Source organism: Procambarus clarkii, chromosome 20 (assembly GCF_040958095.1).
Source record: "Procambarus clarkii isolate CNS0578487 chromosome 20, FALCON_Pclarkii_2.0, whole genome shotgun sequence".
NCBI classification, from domain to species: domain Eukaryota; kingdom Metazoa; phylum Arthropoda; class Malacostraca; order Decapoda; family Cambaridae; genus Procambarus; species Procambarus clarkii.
Genome location: NC_091169.1, coordinates 13,548,394 through 13,568,767, shown reverse-complemented (window position 1 = coordinate 13,568,767; position 20,374 = coordinate 13,548,394). Strand labels below are relative to the sequence as shown.

Sequence of the window (20,374 nt, the reverse complement as noted above, 5' to 3'; positions counted from 1 at the left end):
CGCCTACTTGATGAGGCTATGGGAGTCATCTTCAACTGTTGCAAGACTACTCGCACTCTCCTGAATGATGTCTGGGACTCCTGGATCAATATCAACATTCCCCTACACAATATCTCAGAGTGAAGTGTTTATGTAGAGTGCAACCGATATTGACTTACCTGTGTCGCTGTTTTGACTTGCTCGCCGTTCTTCCACCACTGAAGAATTGCCGGAGGCTGCGCTCCCACACCCTCACACACCAGCCTTCTTTCCTCACCCTCCGCCAGGCGCACCTCACCCTCCGTCAGGGGCACCTCACCCTCCGCCAGGCGCACCTCACCCTCCGCCAGGCGCACCTCACCCTCCGCCAGGCGCTCGTCACCCTCCGCCAGGCGAGACACCAGAAGCACCGAGCTGGGAGGGACTCAATAAAGAGACCGGTTTGTCAACTAACAGGAAGTAATATGAATGCTTAAGAAACTATCTAAGAATGTTGAGTGACATTCACATCACTGTCGCTCCACCTTGTAACGTCACACACACCTGAGGTCAGTCATGTGTCACACCACCCCTGCCTACAGTCATGTGTCACACCTCCCCTGCCTACAGTCATGTGTCACACCTCCCCTGCCTACAGTCATGTGTCACACCACCCCTGCGTACAGTCATGTGTCACACCACCCCTGCCTACAGTCATGTGTCACACCACCCCTGCGTACAGTCATGTGTCACACCACCCTTGCCTACAGTCATGTGTCACACCACCCCTGCCTACAGTCATGTGTCACACCACCCCTGCCTACAGTCATGTGTCACACCACCCTGGCCTACAGTCATGTGTCACACCACCCTGGCCTACAGTCATGTGTCACACCACCCCTGCCTACAGTCATGTGTCACACCACCCCTGCCTACAGTCATGTGTCACACCACCCTGGCCTACAGTCATATGTCACACCACCCTGGCCTACAGTCATGTGTCACACCACCCCCTGCCTACAGTCATGTGTCGTAGCACCCCTGCCAACAGTCATGTGTCATACCACCCCTGCCTACAGTCATGTGTCACACCACCCCTGCCTACAGTCATGTGTCACACCACCCCTGCCTACAGTCATGTGTCATACCACCCCCTGCCTACAGTCATGTGTCATACCACCCCTGCCTACAGGCATGTGTCACACCACCCCCTGCCTACAGTCATGTGTCATACCACCCCTGCCTACAGTCATGTGTCATACCACCCCCTGCCTACAGTCATGTGTCATACCACCCCTGCCTACAGTCATGTGTCACACCACCCCTGCCTACAGTCATGTGTCACACCACCCCTGCCTCCAGTCATGTGTCATACCACCCCCTGCCTACAGTCATGTGTCATACCACCCCTGCCTACAGTCATGTGTCACACCACCCCTGCCTACAGTCATGTGTCACACCACCCCCTGCCTACAGTCATGTGTCACACCACCCCCTGCCTACAGTCATGTGCCACACCACCCCCTGCCTACAGTCATGTGTCACACCACCCTGGCCTACAGTCATGTGTCACACCACCCCCTGCCTACAGTCATGTGTCATACCACCCCCTGCCTACAGTCATGTGTCACACCACCCTGGCCTACAGTCATGTGTCACACCACCCCTGCCTACAGTCATGTGTCACACCACCCCCTGCCTACAGTCATGTGTCACACCACCCCTGCCTACAGTCATGTGTCACACCACCTCTGCCTACAGTCATGTGTCACACCACCCTCTGCCTACAGTCATGTGTCACACCACCCCTGCCTACAGTCATGTGTCACACCACCCCTGCCTACAGTCATGTGTCACACCACCCCTGCCTACAGTCATGTGTCACACCACCCCCTGCCTACAGTCCTGTGTCACACCACCCCCTGCCTACATGTCATGTGTCACACCACCCCTTGCCTACAGTCATGTGTCACACCACCCCCTGCCTACAGTCATGTGTCACACCACCCCCTGCCTACAGTCATGTGTCACACCACCCCTGCCTACAGTCATGTGTCATACCACCCCCTGCCTACAGTCATGTGTCACACCACCCCCTGCCTACAGTCATGTGTCACACCACCCTTGCCTACAGTCATGTGTCACACCACCCCCTGCCTACAGTCATGTGTCACACCACCCCTGCCTACAGTCATGTGTCACACCACCTCTGCCTACAGTCATGTGTCACACCACATCTGCCTACAGTCATGTGTTACACCACCCCTGCCTACAGTCATGTGTCACACCACCCCTGCCTACAGTCATGTGTCACACCACCCTGGCCTACAGTCATGTGTCACACCACCCTGGCCTACAGTCATGTGTCACACCACCCTGGCCTACAGTCATGTGTCACACCACCCTGGCCTACAGTCATGTGTCACACCACCCTGGCCTAGAGTCATGTGCCACACCACCCCCTGCCTACAGTCATGTGTCACACCACCCTGGCCTACAGTCATGTGTCACACCACCCTGGCCTGCAGTCATGTGTCACACCACCCTGGCCTACAGTCATGTGTCACACCACCCTGGCCTAGAGTCATGTGCCACACCACTCCCTGCCTACAGTCATGTGTCACACCACCCTGGCCTACAGTCATGTGTCACACTACCCTGGCCTACAGTCGTGTGTCACACCACCCTGGCCTACAGTCATGTGTCACACCACCCTGGCCTACAGTCATGTGTCACACCACCCTTGCCTACAGTCATGTGTCACACCACCCTGGCCTACAGTCATGTGTCACATCACCTCTGCCTACAGTCATGTGTCACACCACCCTGGTCTACAGTCATGTGTAACATCACCCTGGCCTACAGTCATGTGTCACACCACCCCTGCCTACAGTCATGTGTCACACCACCCCTGCCTACAGTCATGTGTCACACCACCCTGGCCTACAGTCATGTGTTACACCACCCTGGCCTACAGTAATGTGTCACACCACCCCTGCCTACAGTCATGTGTCACACCACCCTGGCCTACAGTCATGTGTCACACCACCCTGGCCTACAGTAATGTGTCACACCACCCTGGTCTACAGTCATGTGTCACATCACCCTGGCCTACAGCCATGTGTCACACCACTCATGCCTACAGCCATGTGTCACACCATCCCCTGCCTACAGTCATGTGTCACACCACCTCGGCCTACAGTCATATGCCACACCACCCCTGCCTACAGTCATGTGTCACACCACCTCTGCCTGCAGTCATGTGTCACACCACCCCTGCCTGCTGTCATGTGTCACACCACCCCTGCCTACAGTCATGTACCACAACAAATCTGCCTACAGTCATGTGTCACACCACCCCTGCCTACAGTCGTGTGTCACACCACCTCTGCCTACAGTCATATGTGTCACACCATCCCTGCCTACAGTCATGTGTCTCACCACCCCTGCCTACAGTCATGTGTCACACCACCCCTGCCTACAGTCATGTGTCACACCATCCCTGCCTACAGTCATGTGTCACACCACCCCTTCCTACAGTCGTGTGTCACACCACCCTTCCCTACAGTCGTGTGTCACACCATCCCTGCCTACAGTCATGTGTCACACCACCGCCTGCCTACAGTCATGTGTCACACCACCCCTGCCTTCAGTCGTGTGTCACACCACCCCTCCCTACAGTCGTATGTCACACCACGCCTGCCTACAGTCATGTGTCACACCACCCCTGCCTACAGTCGTGTGTCACACCACCCCCTGCCTACAGTCATGTGTCACACCACCCCTGCCTACAGTCATGTGTCACCACCCCTGCCTATAGTCATGTGTCACACCACCCCTGCCTACAGTCATGTGTCACACCACCCCTGCCTATAGTCATGTGTCACCACCCCGGCCTATAGTCATGTGTCACACCACCCCTCCCTACAGTCGTGTGTCACACCACCCCTGCCTACAGTCATGTGTCATCACCTCTGCCTACAGTCATGTGTCACACCACCCCTGCCTACAGTCATGTGTCATCACCCCTGCCTACAGTCATGTGTCACACAACCCCTCCCTACAGTCATGTACCACACCACCTCTGCCTACAGTCATGTGTCACACCACCCCTCTCTACAGTCGTGTGTCACACCACCCCCTGCCTACAGTCATGTGTCTTACCACCCCTGCCTACAGTCATGTGTCACACCACCCCCTGCCTACAGTCATGTGTCACACCACCCCTGACTACAGTCATGTGTCACACCACCCCCTGCCTACAGTCGTGTGTCACACCACCCCTGCATACAGTCGTGTGTCACACCACCCCCTGCCTACAGTCGTGTGTCACACCACCCCTGCCTACAGTCATGTGTCACACCACCCCTGCCTACAGTCATGTGTCACACCACCCCTGCCCACAGTCATGTGTCACACCACCCCTGCCTGCAGTTATGTGTCACACCACCCCTGCCCACAGTCATGTGTCACACCACCCCCTGCCTTCAGTCGTGTGTCACACCACCCCATCCTACAGTCATGTGTCATCACCCCTGCCTACATTCATGTGTCACACCACCCCTGCCTACAGTCATGTGTCATCACCCCTGCCTACAGTCATGTGTCACACCACCCCTCCCTGCAGTCATGTTTCACACCACCCTCCCTACAGTCGTGTGTCACACCACCTCTGCCTACAGTCATGTGTTACACCACCCCTGCCTACAGTCATGTGTCACACCACCCCCTGCCTGCAGTCATGTGTCACCACCCCCTGCCTATAGTCATGTGTCACCACCCCCTGCCTACAGTCATGTGTCACACCACCCCTGCCTACAGTCATGTGTCACCACCCCTGCCTACAGTCATGTGTCACCACCCCTGCCTACAGTCATGTGTCACACCACCCCTGCCTGCAGTCGTGTGTCACACCACCCCTGCCTACAGTCATGTGTCACCACCCCTGCCTACAGTCTTGTGTCACCACCCCCTGCCTACAGTCATGTGTCACACCACCCCTCCCTACATTCATGTGTCACACCACCCCTGCCTACAGTCATGTGTCATCACCCCTGCCTACAGTCATGTGTCACACCACCCCTCTCTACAGTCATGTGTCACACCACCCCTCCCTACAGTCGTGTGTCACACCACCCCTGCCTACAGTCATATTTCACACCACCCCTCCCTACAGTCGTGTGTCACACCACCCCCTGCCTACAGTCATGTGTCACACCACCCCCTGCCTACAGTTATGTGTCACCACCCCCTGCCTACAGTCATGTGTCACACCACCCCTGCCTACAGTCATGTGTCACCACCCCTGCCTACAGTCATGTGTCACCATCCCTGCCTGCAGTCGTGTGTCACACCACCCCTGCCTACAGTCATGTGTCACCACCCCTGCCTACAGTCATGTGTCACCACCCCTGCCTACAGTCATGTGTCACACAAGGTAAGGTGAGGTGTAGACGTTAGATAAGCTTAACTATTTCAAGTCTAATAAATATTATATCAGTGATAGACGAACCTCCTTCGTAACTTCTAAACTTATTGCATGTGTTTTGTTTTACGGGGGAAAAACTACTAGCTTAATCGTTTAAGCTACCCCACCCATGCCTTAACCTATCATTGTGGTAGTCGTTGATCCTACCCCACCCACGATCAACCTGTTGTTGTGGTAGTCGTTGATCCTACTCCCGCCCACGGGCTAGGATCTTGTGGGTGGTAGTGGACCCCATACCCATCTTGTGGGTGGTAGTGAATCCCATACCCATCTTGTGGGTGGTAGTGGACCCATACCCATCCTGTGGTCAGTTTTAGACCCCCATTCCCATTCTGTGAGCGGTAGTGGACCATACCTGTTGTTGTGTTAGTCGTTTTAAATGAAAACAATGTTTCCTGCGACCTAACCTTATTTCGTTATCAACTTAAGCAGCATGAAACTGTACTCACACTCCAGCCAACTTACATCTGCAGACGTATTTATATTGAAAGTAAACATTACACACGAATTGTCCATTTCTCATTTTTCATAGTTTTAAATAGTCCAATAGTTTAAATGAGAATATTATGATTTCTTATTTTCCTTTAAACCTTTTTTCTTTTCTTCAAATGTTTTGGTGTTTTGTGTATAGTTTGTGTTCCTTTAAAACAAATCTTTATTCCGGTCTCTGTGCGTTTATGATGGGGTATATTGTTACATTCTATTATCCTTTAACTTAACCATTCAGTTGTAGTTTATTTTTGTTTTTTGTTAACAACTGAATTCTCACATTTTTTACTGTTAATAAATAATTTTAACATTTTTAACACTGTTGAATTACTTTCGACCAAGTATCAAGATTTTTTTTCTTGCCTGTTATCTTTTTTGTATAAATTTCTGTTATCTGTATTTCTGTTATGTGTATAAAAACTGTTATCTTTTTTGTATAAATTTTGCAATTATTTACCTACTTAAAATTTTCTTTGATTAAGGACTTGCCCGAAACGCTGCGCGTACTAGTGACTTTACAAGATTGTAAATACCATATTATGTATCCTCACATTCCCAATGTACCTTCTTGTATATGCATAAATAAATAAATAATTAAATGACTGAATTAACTCACAATGAAATTTGATCTGACTTTTAGGTCTCTAATAGCATCAGAACAATTGATAAGTGGGCCCCCTGAGGAAATAACATGCCCCAGATGCCTTTTTAGAAAACTTTACAACAATCTCTCTGCTAGTAATTTTACTTTAGGATCAACATAAAAAGAATCCGGTGAGTTAAATGGAACTGCAACACATTGGGCAGGATTGAAGGTTAGGTTGTATTCTTCAACTTCTACATCTTTGGTGGGTGGGCGTAGAAGTAGATCATCATAATAACAGAAAACATTGGCCTTAGTGCTGCCTGTGTGACAGCCGGCTCCACTGGCTCTTAACTCCTTCAACATTGAATCAATATCAACAGCAAGTAATACAGGACTAAAAATTGTAGTTTGTTTGACATAATTTTTTACAAGAAATATTCTGAAACGACATTATTCCATTACACAGCAAATTTATATACCTTATAATAAATACATAGATAATAAGCAATGACATAACATACTTTTCTGTTAAGTAATTCTCTAAAACATTTCGTGCGTTGAACTTTGTCAAAATCTTTGGAAGCAACAAGAAACAAAGAAAGCCTCGTGAGTTGTAGTGCTGAATAGTTTCCGCCACCACGAAACAACTGAGCAATATCCACTCACCACTAAAGAGGCTGAGTTATTAACATGATAAATGTAGTTGTAAAACTTGAGAAAGGTAAAGATAATTGTGTAAAAGAGCCGTAAACACATCATCATTACCAGTTATGTGTTTACTGAGGCGGTGACATGAGTCAGATACATACGGTTCATGTCTATAGTGACAGTGTCGGAGAGAGGAAGGGTGAGGTCCGAGTTGACGGCTTGACACCTCAACGTCTTGTTGAAGTCGCTGCGGGTGAGAGGCGGCAGGAGGAGGACATTCCTTGTCAAGTGACCCGCCTTGACCTCGGTCTCGTCGTCCAGCAGCGCCTCCTCCTCCCACCAGGTCACAACGGGTCGAGGCTCTCCTGCAGGGAAAATACCTCAATAATAATGGAAATAAGGAAATACGATAATGGACCAAGCCGTAAGGTATTAAGGCACTTGATAGTGGTAAGGATTGTGATGTTGTGTATCTTGACTTTAGCAAAGCTTTTGATACATGAAAGACTGATTAAAAAGATAGAGGCTCATGGTATTCGGGGGTGCTATATTAGGTTGGATTAGGGCACGGTTATACCAAAGGAAACAGAGAGTTATGTATAAAATATTTATGTATAAATGGGGGTTAAGTCAGAGTGGGAAAATGTTGTAAGTGGAGTGCCTCAAGACTCTGTCCTGGGACCTCTGTTGTTTACAATATATATAAATGATTTAGATTCAGGTTTCAGTAGCAACATTTGCAAATTTGCCAATAATACAAAAATAGGTGGGGAAATAAACACGGAAGAATACTCACTATCACTTCAAGTCGGTCTAAATAGTGTTTTGAAATGGTCAAAAGATTGGCAGATACAGTTTAATGCAGATAAATGTAAAGCTTTGAGGCTAGGTAATGATGATAGAGAGACAAGATACGAGCTAGATGGTGTTGAGATTGCGAAGTCGGATTGCAAAATGGATCTGGGAGTTATGATTAGAAAGAATTTAAAGCCAAAAGATCAATGCATGAATGTTCGTAATAATGCAAATAGGACACTGGGATTTATTAATCGAAGCGTTAGTAACAGGACACCTGTGTTGTTCTTTAGTTAAATCTTGCTTTGGTTAGGCCCCATTTAGATTATGCAGTTCAGTTTTGGTCGCCGTACTATAGAATGGATACAAATTCACTTGAACGCGTCCAGCATAGAATGACAAAGTTAATTCCCCAAATTAGAAATCTGTCATATGAAGAAAGATTAACAAATCTTAAATTGCACTCACTGGAAAGGCGAAGAGTTAGGGGTGACATGAAAGAGGTTTACAAGTGTATGAATGGACATAACAAAGGGGATATTAATAGGACATTAAAAGTATCAACACAAGACAGAACACGAAACAATAGGTATAAATTGGATAAATTTAGACTTGGGGAGTGTATGAAGAGGACTACACTCACACCAGTGTTGATTTCCAAGTGTGTTGTTAAAGCCTAAGATGAAGTTCAGGCTCAACATTAGAGGACTCGTGAATGACCTTAAAGGTATCGTGTCTACAATGAATATGATGCATAGACAGTTTATTTTATGCCAACATGGTCTGAGCAGGTGTTTCAAGAAGGAAGACACCATGGTCTGAGCAGGTGTTTCAAGAAGGAAGACACCATGTTCTGAGCAGGTGTTTCAGAAAGGAAGACACCATGGTCTGAGCAGGTGTTTGAACCTGAGCAGGTGTTTCAAGAAGGAAGACACCATGGTCTGAGCAGGTGTTTCAATAAGAAAGACACGTGGTCTGAGCAGGTGTTTTAAGAAGGAAGACCCCGTGATCTGTGCAGGTGTTTGAAAAGGGAAACCACCGTGGTCTGAGCAGGTACCTGCTTGATACCTGGTTGATGGAGTTCTGGGAGTTCTTCTACTCCCCAAGCCTGGCCCGAGGCCAGGATTGACTTGTGAGAGTATGGTCCACCAGGCTGTTGCTTGGAGCGGCCCGCAGGGCCACATAGCCACCACAGCCCGGTGCATATTAGGTAATTAAAATTAGGTAATTAAAAAAATAGGTATTTCAAGAAGGAAGTCACCATGGCCTGAGCAGGTGTTACGAACCCGATTCCATCGTCGGAGCATGGAGCAGCGACATCAATGCCATCTGTGAGTCCGCTCCCGAAACCCCCACAAATTGGACGACGCCATCTAGTGGTGACAGGAATATACCAGCAAGAGGCGCTAGATTCCTGTCCTAGTCAGCTCGAGAGGTAGCTGGTGCTGACATCTGGTGAGGTGGCACCTAGAAAATCAGCGCCATCTATTATAGGAGAAGTTGTATGTCTATGTCAGAGTACGTAAGTGATGTTTCCTAGTGTCCCATGTACTGACCAGTGTACTGATGATGTGTCTGTATCCACACAGTCGACGTAGGGCTGCTGTGGTACGAGGACAGTCAGTCTACCCAGGGCAGCCAATAGCTCTCTACTCCATTCTGCTTTACGGAAGCAGTGATCCGCCACCGGAGAAGAACTGTGTAGTGTTCTACTGTCTACCTGTGAAGTGGCAGTGACAGAATTCGGCGTACCCGGGACTGGCTAACGGAAGAGACGACTGACAGTAAGGTGCAATGGAGGAGTGTAACCAGCGAGTTGCAAGAAGCTCCTGCCAAGGATTCGCTACCCTTGTATTTGTACGTGAAGAGGCCCAGCAGCGCGAGGCTGATGTTCTCTGCCAGCACTAGGCTGGAGAATGATTGATTGTGGGCGTGTACGAAGAGCACCTAGTGAGACTGTGTTTTGGCTGGCCCGTGGCTAGGGTAGACTCGTTGGTGTTTCCCAGTACTGGTTGAGGACGGTACTGTGTATTGAGGAAACACGGTAACTGACAAGACTGCATCGACTGAGCATCGAGGAGCGTTTAGTGTCCTATGAGAGAGACACTTGTGTACATATTATGTGTAGTAATACTTCCTTTAGGATTATATATGAGGTGATAGGAAAGTGTTTATATGTGAATATATTGATAATTGATGAAGTGTCCTATTCAATGCACCTCCTTCATTGTCTTTTACTTGCATTACCGAGTTCACTCCTTGAAAGCCACTAACTTGGGGCCGGATACCAGAACTTTAGTTCCATCAGCAAAGAACCCGGTTGCGACCCATTGTGGCCGTAACATAATTGGCATCCCCAGCGGGATCCGACCTCTTGTCAAGTACGTTTGACAGGGGATGGTGACGTAGTGCAACCCCCTGTGAATAATTCCCCTGTTCGTTATTTTTCAGGACGTTACATGTCCTGTGCAGTGCTAAGTGTGATTAATTGCAGTATTGGCGAGTGCGGTGCTCAGTTATTATAAGTGTCTAGTGTTAAGTGAAGCGGTGTGTTACTTGCTCGTGCACAACTTGGTGACAAAAATAGCAGAGAAAGTAACCATTGAGGATCTAGACGATGTTCAGGAATTTCTGAACAAGGAGAACTGTCTTGCTAGACTGAAATCATCTGGGAAAGCAGGAACTTGTGCTAGTAAGTGCCTATTTAGAGATCAGAGTACGTGAAAGTGATTCCCGTGTTGAAATCTTATCGAAGGTTCATAAGCACTCAAAGGCCGGGGAGAAGCAGGAAAGCGAGGCACAGAGTACAAAGGAAAGTGTGGTGGCTTCCACTGAAAAGAAAGACAAAGGCAGTGACGGTGAAAGTGATGTGGGTGAACTGAATATATGTTTTCTAACTGTCAAAATGCGTGCCTTAGAAATAAATCGTGAGATGGAATGGAAAAAATTAGAAATAGAACTGGGAAATGAAAGAAAAGGAAATGGAAATGAAAGAAAATGAAATGAAAATGAAACGTTTAGCATTAGAGCAAGAAAGACAAGAAAAGGAAATGGAAATGAATCGGTTGGAATTACAAGAAAGGAAAGAAGAGCGAGAAAGAGAAGAAAGTAAGAGAGAGGGAAAGAGAAGAACGAGAAAGAGAAGAAAAAGAGAAGGACAGACTACACGAGTTAGAAGTGGTACTATTAGGTGGTCAGAAGAAAACAAAGGAAACAAGTAGTTTCGATCCAGTGAGAAATATAAAGATGGTCCCAAAATTCAATGAAAAAGAAGTTTCAAAGATCTTCACTGCCTTCGAGAAGGTTGCTGCCTCTTTGGATTGGCCAAAGGAGAATTGGGCCATCATGATCCAGTCCGTCTTGACGGGGAAGGCCCAAGTTGCCTACTCCAAGTTGTCACTTGATGATTCCAGTGATTACTACGCTGTGAAGAAGGTCTACTCATGGCTTATCAGTTGGTGCCGGAGGCCTATAGGCAAAAGTTCAGGAACCTGAAGAAGACCTCAGAGCACACGTTCACAGAGTTTGCGAACATCAAGGAATGGCTTTTTCAGGAATGCTGTGCATCTCGGAAGGTGAAGACGAAAGAACAACTCGAGCAGCTCATACTGTTGGAGGACTTCAAAGAATGTCTGTCTGGGGATCTCAAGACATACCTAGAGGAACAGCAGGTAGAGACCTTGAGTGCGACTGCCACTATGTCTGACGAGCACATCCTAATTCATCGATCTTCTACCAGGTATATCCCGAAGAGTTACCTACGTCTGTTTGGCAAATCTCGACAAGAAGAAGGAAGACCCGTCCCACAGAGTGCTTTGAAGACGCCCGCAGGTAGACCCCGAAGGACTAGTCCTAACAGACCAACACACCGTAGTCCAAGGAGGAACGTAATGTGTAGGACTTGCGAGCAGAGAGGGCATGTTGCTGCCAGGTGCCGAGGAGGGACAGGTAACGACCCGCACAGAGAAGTAATGCTGATGAGTTGTAGGACACCACCAGTGGGAACCCAGTCTCTAATGACGAGTAGAGAAGGACCAGGATTGTTTGCCCCTCACACTTCACGGGGGGTATGTAACGAGTGATCATACTGGTAGATCACTTGTAGTGCTCAGAGATAGTGGAGCAGCCCAGTCCCTGATCGTGAGAGACTCGTTACCCGAGAGAGTGAGAGTGGACAGAAGACAAAAGGTTGTTCTAGTTGGGTTTCCTTTGACGCAGTATGTTGCCCCCTTAGAGCAAGTACACCTAGACTCGCCCTGCTTCAGTGGCACATGTGCGTTGGCAGTAGTTGATACCCTGCCTATAGCAGGGATAGACGTAGTACTAGGCAACTACTTGGCGACAGGTTTGAACTACGAACATCTCAAGATGGTGGACGATCCAGTAATACGGTCTGAGGTGACAGCAAAAAACATTAATACCCAGGTACAGGCAGACGTGAAATTATATAACATGTTTAATTCTCCCTCAACCCAACAGATTGAGAACATTCCAACAGATTCTGCCGACTCTTCTCCCGACAAGAAACGTGAGGCTACAGCGACAGAAGCAACTGAGCAAGAGGAGAGGCCTCATGTACAAGCACCCACGGATACCCAGGAGTCTGGAGTGATGGCACATAAGTACTTGCGGTATGGCAAGGTACTATATTACAAGGTACAAGGTACTATAGGTACAAACTTAATCTGTGTAAACACTATGCAAATAAAGGGAACACTATGCAAATAAAGGTCTATGGAACTCACTCCTTATTGAATTGAAAAACTGTCCAACTTTTGCGCCATTCTAAAACAATACTAAAAAGTACCTAATTTCATCTTCATAGTGTTTTATCTTTTGCTATAAAATTGCACTGTATCTATTGCCACCTAATCTCCCAATCTTTATGTACCCAATCCGAACATCTTTACCATTGTGATCATTGTTGTCTTCTTATATGTGCTATCAATCTGCAGTATGGTGTCTATTAATCTTGTTTAAATTACTAGTCAAGCTGTCAATGTAATCAATCAGAGCTTTAATATACCAATGTGCTTTAATATACTTACTAATCTCTCTCATCTCATTTTTTTTTTCTTGCAATGTATTTGTTATCATTTTATTAATTCTGCTAGAATTTACCTACTTAAAATTATCTGTTAGATTAAGGACCTGCCCGAAATGCTGCACGCACTAGTGGCTTTATAAGATTGTAAATACTATGCTATGTATTCTCACAAACCCAATGTACCTTCTTGTATATAAATAAATAAATAAATAAATAAATATTCACTGAACCGGCAAGACATTCCCCAGACATCAGAGGTATGCGAGGCATGTGCGCAGGTTCTAGTGCCCTCTTTGATCCAAGCCAGGATAATGGATATAGCCGGCTATGGATATTACAGGCTCATGAAAATTATTCCTAAGTTAGCCAAATGTTTCTTAGCGGTATTTTGTATTATTCTCGTGTGTGTCCTAAGCGAAGATCAGTGGACAAACCGTCAGATGATGGCTCCTATGAACATCGTGGAGAGACACCAGGGATTGGAGACCCTGCCCTATGAGTATTGCAGTCGAAGAAGTGACCCAGAAGGTGATTGATGATAAAGAGAGTAGGAGAAATGCTTTAATGCATGACTGTTCCCGACAGGTTGACCCCCCCCCCCCCCCGCGTAATTGCTGAGCCTGGATTCAACATTATACAGAACGTTGGTCGACCTGACGGTGGAAGAGCGAACACAATCTTCAATGTACAAGCAGCCCTGTTGGGACTAGGTGTGGGCCTAGTAAGCAGTTATGCTGTAAGTACAGACTTAAAGACTATCGCTGTTACTCCGAATCATCAGTCCTCGGTATTCCAGATTTCCGTCTCCCTGAAGGACTGCCAGACCGGTGAAAAAAAAATGCCTTCTGCGACCAGCCACCAGCAGTGCCACGACACAGGGAAGTGTCTATTCACCCCAGATTGAGCCTCTGTAGGTCCTTACCCAAGTGTCGGAAAATCCGACACCATTTAATATATCATACATACAGATAATTGAAGCTGTGTTGTATAAACAAGTTAACCATAGAAAACGTAACTTGTAGTGAAATTACCGTCTATAGAAAACGGGATATCATTACCACATACTATTTTAAATTCTTCACCTATTATGGTGGGAATTATTCTTAAATACATTAGTCTTTGGACTTTACCATCATAAAACATCTCATATAAATTAACTTAATTATCAATATTAAAGTAGAGTAAATGTGACCCTTCTATCACTTATTGACATCTGGACAATGTAGGCCAGGCGTCAGTGAGGAAGGAGGGGCAGCCATTGTTATTGTCACCGAGACGCGTGGAGCAAATTTGGCTCCTATTATATCTGGACAATGTCGGCCAGTAGCGTCAGTAGTATGGAGTGTTAGACATTGCCATTGTTGATACTAGACCAGAGGCTCACGGGAGCAAATACGGCTCCTGTTAATTTTACTTGGACGTAGTGTTTTGGAAACCAAAGGTGTACCATCTTCAACACGCTGTCAAGAAATTCAAGTTAAGTGTTCTTTCCGAAACCCATGTATCTTTCATTTGTGGCCATTAATGTCATTATATAGGGTGAACCGGTTAGAGCACGTGGTAGCCTCAAACTAAAGGTAATTAAGCCAGGTCTTTAAGGTTCCATGTACAGTGTTTTCTCTGATATAGCTTGTCATATATAGGTATCTGGCTTTACAGCTAGCGCCCTTTTGACAGGTCAAGACGAGGAAGCATGCTTTGTACATCAGTTACCAGGGTGATGGAAGCTACCTCAAAGAGGGAAAATGTGGTGTCTACATCCTGGTTATACTTGCTGTACAAATAAGATAAGGAACCTCTTCAATGTATGTAGTCTAATACTGTAGTTTGATTGGCTGCATATATATAAATTTAATTAATATAAACCCCCCTAATGTGTAGAGGGTCGATTTGTGAGATTGAGATTATTGCAGAAATACAGTCCACTTAACATCATACAAATTGTTATCGAAGTATATAAATTAACGTAAATATAAATTCATATAAATTAAATAAATATAAATCTCACAGGTCGGTTCCCACACCAAGACACGTGAGATAATTGTGCCTCTGACGGGCATCCCAGTAAGGTTTCTGGAAGTCACATCAGGCAGGTCATTGCCTATGATCTTCGAGTGTTCCTTGTGCCAGAGTCTCCTATTAAGGCAGTTTTGCAAACAGGAAATCCTCGCCACATCAATCCATTGTTTACGTGCGTCTGTTTGGTTTTGTACTAACGTACTAATTTGGTTTGTTTTCTCCTTTGTAGAAACCCAAATCAAATTCCTTTTTGGTGGGGAGGTGTTACGAACCCGATTCCATCATCGGAGCATGGAGCGGCGACATCAATGCCATCTGTGAGTCTGGTCCCGAAACCCCCACAATTTGGACGACGCCATCTAGTGGTGACAGGATTATACCAGCAAGAGGCGCTAGATTCCTGTCCTAGTCAGCTCGAGAGGTAGCTGGTGCTGACCTCTGGTGAGGTGGCACCTAGAAAATCAGTGCCATCTATTATAAGAGGAGTTGTATGTCTATGTCAGAGAACGTAAGTGATGTTTCCTAGTGTCCCATGTACTGACCAGTGTACTGATGACGTGCCTGTATCCACAGAGTCGACGTAGGGCTGCTGTGGTACGAGGACAGTCAGTTTACCCAGGGCAGCCAATAGCTCTCTACTCCATTCTGCTTTACGGAAGCAGTGAGCCGCCGCCGGAAGAAGAACTGTGTAGTGTTCTACTGTCTACCTGTGAAGTGGCAGTGACAGAATTCGGCGTAAACTGGGACTGGCTAACGGAAGAGACGACTGACAGTAAGGTGCTACGGAGGAGCGTAACCAGCGAGTTGCAAGAAGCTCCTGCCAAGGATTCGCTACCCTTGTATTTGTACGTGAAGAGGCCCAGCAGCGCGAGGCTGATGTTCTCTGCCAGCACCAGGCTGGAGAATGATTGTGGGCGTGCACGAAGAGCACCTAGTGAGACTGTGTTTTTGCTGGCCCGTGGCCAGGGTGGACTCGTTGGTGTTTCCCAGTACTGGTTGAGGACTGGTACTGTGTGTTGAGGAAACACGGTAGCTGACAAGACTGCATCGATTGAGTATCGAGGAGCATTTAGTGTCCTATGAGAGAGACACTTGTGTACATATTAAGTGTAGTAATACTTCCTTTAGGATTATATATGAGGTGATGGGAAAGTGTTTATATGTGAATATATTGATAATTGATGAAGTGTCGTATTCAATGCATCTCCCCCATTGTGTTTTACTTGCATTACCGAGCTCACTCCTTGAAAGCCACTACTAACTTGGGGCCGGATACCAGAACTTTAGTTCCACCAGCAAAGAACCCGGTTGCGACCCATTGTGGCCGTAATAGCAGATGTTACGAGAAAGAACACACCATGGTCTGAACAGGTGTTTCAAGATGGAAGACACCGTGGTCTGAGCAGGTGTTTCAAGATGGAAGACACCATGGTCTGAGCAGGTGTTACAAGAAGGAACACACCATGGTCTGAGCAGGTGTTTCAAGATGGAAGACACCGTGGTCTGAGCAGGTGTTACAAGAAGGAACACGCCATGGTCTGAGCAGGTGTTTCAAAAAGGAAGCCACCATGCTTTGACCCGGTGTTTAAAGAAAGAAGAAATCGTGATCAGAGCAGGTGTTTCAGGAAGAAAGACGCCATGGTCTGAGCAGGTGTTTCAAGAAGGAAGACACCATGGTCTGAGCAGGTGTTACAAGAAGGAAGACGCCATTGTTTGACCAGGTGTTTCAAGAAGGAAGAAACCATGGTCTTAGCAGGTGTTTCAAGAAGTAAGACACCATGATCTGAAAAGGTGTTTGAGCATGTGTTTAAAAAAGAAAACCATCATGGTCTGAGCACGTGTTACAAGATGGAAGGCACCGTCGTCTGAGCAGTTGTTTAAAGAAGAAAGTCACCATGGTTTGAGCAGGTGTTACTAGAAGTAAGACACCGTGGTCTGTGCAGGTGATTAAAGAAAGAAAACACAACAGTCTTAACAGGTGTTTTAAGAAGGAAACCAGTATGGTCTGAGCAGGTGTTTCATGAAGGAAGACACGTGGTCTGAGCAGGTGTTTCAAGAAAGAAGACGCTATTGTTTGAACAGATGTTTCAAGAAGGAAGACACCGTTGTCTGAGCAGGTGTTTCAAGAAGGAAGATGCTATGGTTTGAGCAGATATTTCAAGAAGGAAGACTTCGTGGTCTGAGCAGGTGTTACAAAAAGGAAGACACCGTGGTGGGGCCGATAGAATCGTTTTGGAAAAGTTGTTCAATGCCAACCAATATTTTTTGACTAGTTGTATATGAAAAGTGCTGAAATTATCCAAAGTTTCAGTACTGCAGTGTAAATAGAAAGGGAGATTTTTTTTTCAACGTTTTTTACACATTTTCAAGTCTACACTTTAGAACACACCGTGTTTCATGTTTCAGATATAATTATTCTGTTACACTTTTCTGACACATTAGCATATAATAAAGGATTGTTAGTTAGATAATTTCCAAAACATCTTTAGTTTTCATAATACAAATTTTCAAAGTTCCCCCCAAAAATTATGCAAATATGGTATGTTATTGCTATTATAAAATCAATAAATGAACTTAGAGAAAAAAAGCTCTCTAGCAAATGTAGAGACATGCCCTCCACATATACTGTGTAAGTTTCATGTAAATTGAATAAAAAATGAAACAGTTTTGTAAACGTTTATGTCAACTGAAAAAAACAGCAAATAATAAAGTCTAAGGTTCTAAAATCTGTGGCTGAGGTTGACATCAACCAATTTTCTCCAAAATTGGCATCCTTACAGATAGGCTTACGTGCAGTCAGGTGTGTATGTTTTAAGTAAATCGTCCAAAAAAAAAAGAAAATAAAATTTTTGAAAAAAAAATACTTTTTTTTCTTAATTTTTTTTCCAATTAAACTAATTATAATATTTGTTTAATATATGCTATTGTGATAGCAAAGAGTTATAGCTATGATTTCAGTTGACACTTTTGTTTGATAATCGATTTTGACCATTTTGGCCTAATTTTCACAACTACTTCAATATTTTTTTCTGCCTTCCTATTTATGCTACGATGCTGAAACCTGGACCAGATAAAACACTTTTCACATAGAACTTGTCAAAAAAGTTTGATTGAAATCGAACGAGTTTTCATTTATTGCAGTTTTGGAACCAAACGCCCCCTTGAGTAGATTTCATGATTTCATATTAATTAAAGGGAAGTTGCTCATGCAGGAATGCTGGCAAGGGAAGATAAACTGGGATGATCTGCTTACAACTGCCCTTCAAGATACATTGCAGCAGCTAGTAAAGAATCTAAGTATACTAGAGTCTATCAAGTTTCCTTGAAACAATATAATGGCAAATCAGCCTGTTAAACTACATGTGTTTTGTGAAGCTTCAGGAAAGATTTACGGCACTGTGGCCTATTTAATGATAGATCAACAGGCAAATCTGCTCACTTATAAAGCTGGGGTGGCACCGTTGAAGAAACGGTCATTGCCACAACTTGAGTTAACTGCCCTACTTTTAGAAGTAAGGCTGTCTAATTATCTAACCAACACCTTAAGTAATATCCACTTTGAAGAAACCGTGGTATGGTCAAATAATGAGGCAGTACTACAGGACCTGAAAACAACAATAGTAAAACTCTTGATGTGAGCTATCAAATCAAGGAGATAAGAGAGCTGCCAGCTGGATACAAACCCAGATATATGCCCACAAAAGAGAATCCCACTGACTACCTCTCCAGAGGCCTGACGCCGAGATGTGGTTTAATGGACCTCAGTGGCTAGTCAGTGACCAGTGACCAAAAACAAAACCACAAGTCATTGTGACCAATGCCACTGCTCCCACTGAGAAAACAGCACTACCCTGGACTTTGGTAATGGATTTTAATCAGAACTCTGATCTCACCAAATTAATTGGAGACACTCAAAGGGTGTTTGATTTCTTGAGTTAAATAGGAACCAAGCACCAATTCCCTTAGTGCTCTAAAATACTGGGTGAAAAGGGCCCAAACTGAGACTTATGGGAAGGACTATGAAAACCTTCCTGTAAAAGCCATTAATGATCTGGGTCTCTGGATTGACCCAGACAACAATAATATCTTAAGGTGCAGAGGTCACTTAAAACATGCCAATGTGCATCTAATAATGAAGCACCCATTGTTTCTCCCCTGTAACGACAGGGGTAAGCAGTCTAATTGTATTACATATACACAAATACTGCACCCTGCATGGTGTGGTACTAGACATCCTCACCTCTTTGACACAACAATTTTGGCTTCCTCAAGGTCGCCAGACTTTAAAGTCCATACTAATATCCTGTGTGGTCTGCCGGAGATACGACGCTCGGGTGTGTCCTTATCCAGGACCAGGACTTCCTAAGGAACGAGTAGTCCATCTTCGTCCTTTTGAGACCACAGGTGTAGACTACACAGGAACCATAGCCCTAATAGTCACAAAGGACAAGGTTCCAGTGAAGGCGCACATCTGCCTATTCACCTGTGCCACAGCAAGGGGAGTACACCTAGAAGTGACCTCCAATATGAGTGCAGTGGCATTCATAAATGCCTTTTGCATGTTTGCTGCCCGTCAATCCTGCCCCAAGTTGATGATCTCAGACAATGGGCCTAACTTGGTGGCAGGGGAAGCATGTCTGAAGGTGGTCAGGAATCCCGCAGTTGTATGTACTGCCCTGAATCAACGGCAGTGCCACTGGAAATTTATACCCCCCCCCCATAGCACCGTGGCACTAAGGCTTCTACAAATGGATGGTGGTGACAGAAAAACGCTGTCTAAGGATGACCCTACACCGCCAAAAATCTATCTCCAGGAGCTCCAAAGTTGTCATGAAAATTGAATCTCGGGTCAATAACCGACCACGGACCTCCCTTTCTGGCGATTACTAACAACGTGAACCATTAAGTCCATCTCCTCTGATGTATGGAGGAATTCTTACTCTTCTAGCATCCCTCACTGACAAGGGACCTGAAGATCCTTCGTATGTCAGAGAGAGAGTGACTTGGTTGGGAGTTATAAACATCTGTCCAGAGTAATTAATCGGTGAAATGAAGTTTGTACCCCAAGAGTACCGAACTACTCTGAGGGAGTATCACTATGGGGCAAAGAACCCCCTATAATAGAACTCAATTGCAACCTGGTAATGTTGTTCTGGTGGACAGTGACGGTCCACATTCAGAGTGGTCTCTGGGCCGTATAGTCTGTGTGTATACAGACTCCTAGGTAGAGGCACCACTATTCTCAAAACACTAGAGAAATTGGTTCCTTTAGAGCTAGCAGGAAATGAAGTCGCCTAGAGACTTCCCACCCCTGCAACTCTAGCACGGGACATCTGTCCTGAAC

At 45.8% G+C, this 20,374-nt stretch overlaps 1 protein-coding gene across 1 annotated transcript in view; it reads right to left on the bottom strand.

The window, feature by feature from the left end:
• LOC138366709 (neural cell adhesion molecule 1-like) overlaps positions 1 to 20,374 on the bottom strand; it is a 1,471,037-nt gene that overhangs the window by 1,138,979 nt on the left and 311,684 nt on the right. The window contains exons 6-8 of the mRNA XM_069327980.1: positions 7,331 to 7,534; positions 381 to 403; positions 159 to 293 (exon numbers count right to left, since the gene is read on the bottom strand). Of these exons, the coding sequence (XP_069184081.1) occupies positions 159 to 293; positions 381 to 403; positions 7,331 to 7,534 (362 nt within the window). The remainder of the gene's footprint in view (positions 1 to 158; positions 294 to 380; positions 404 to 7,330; positions 7,535 to 20,374) is intronic.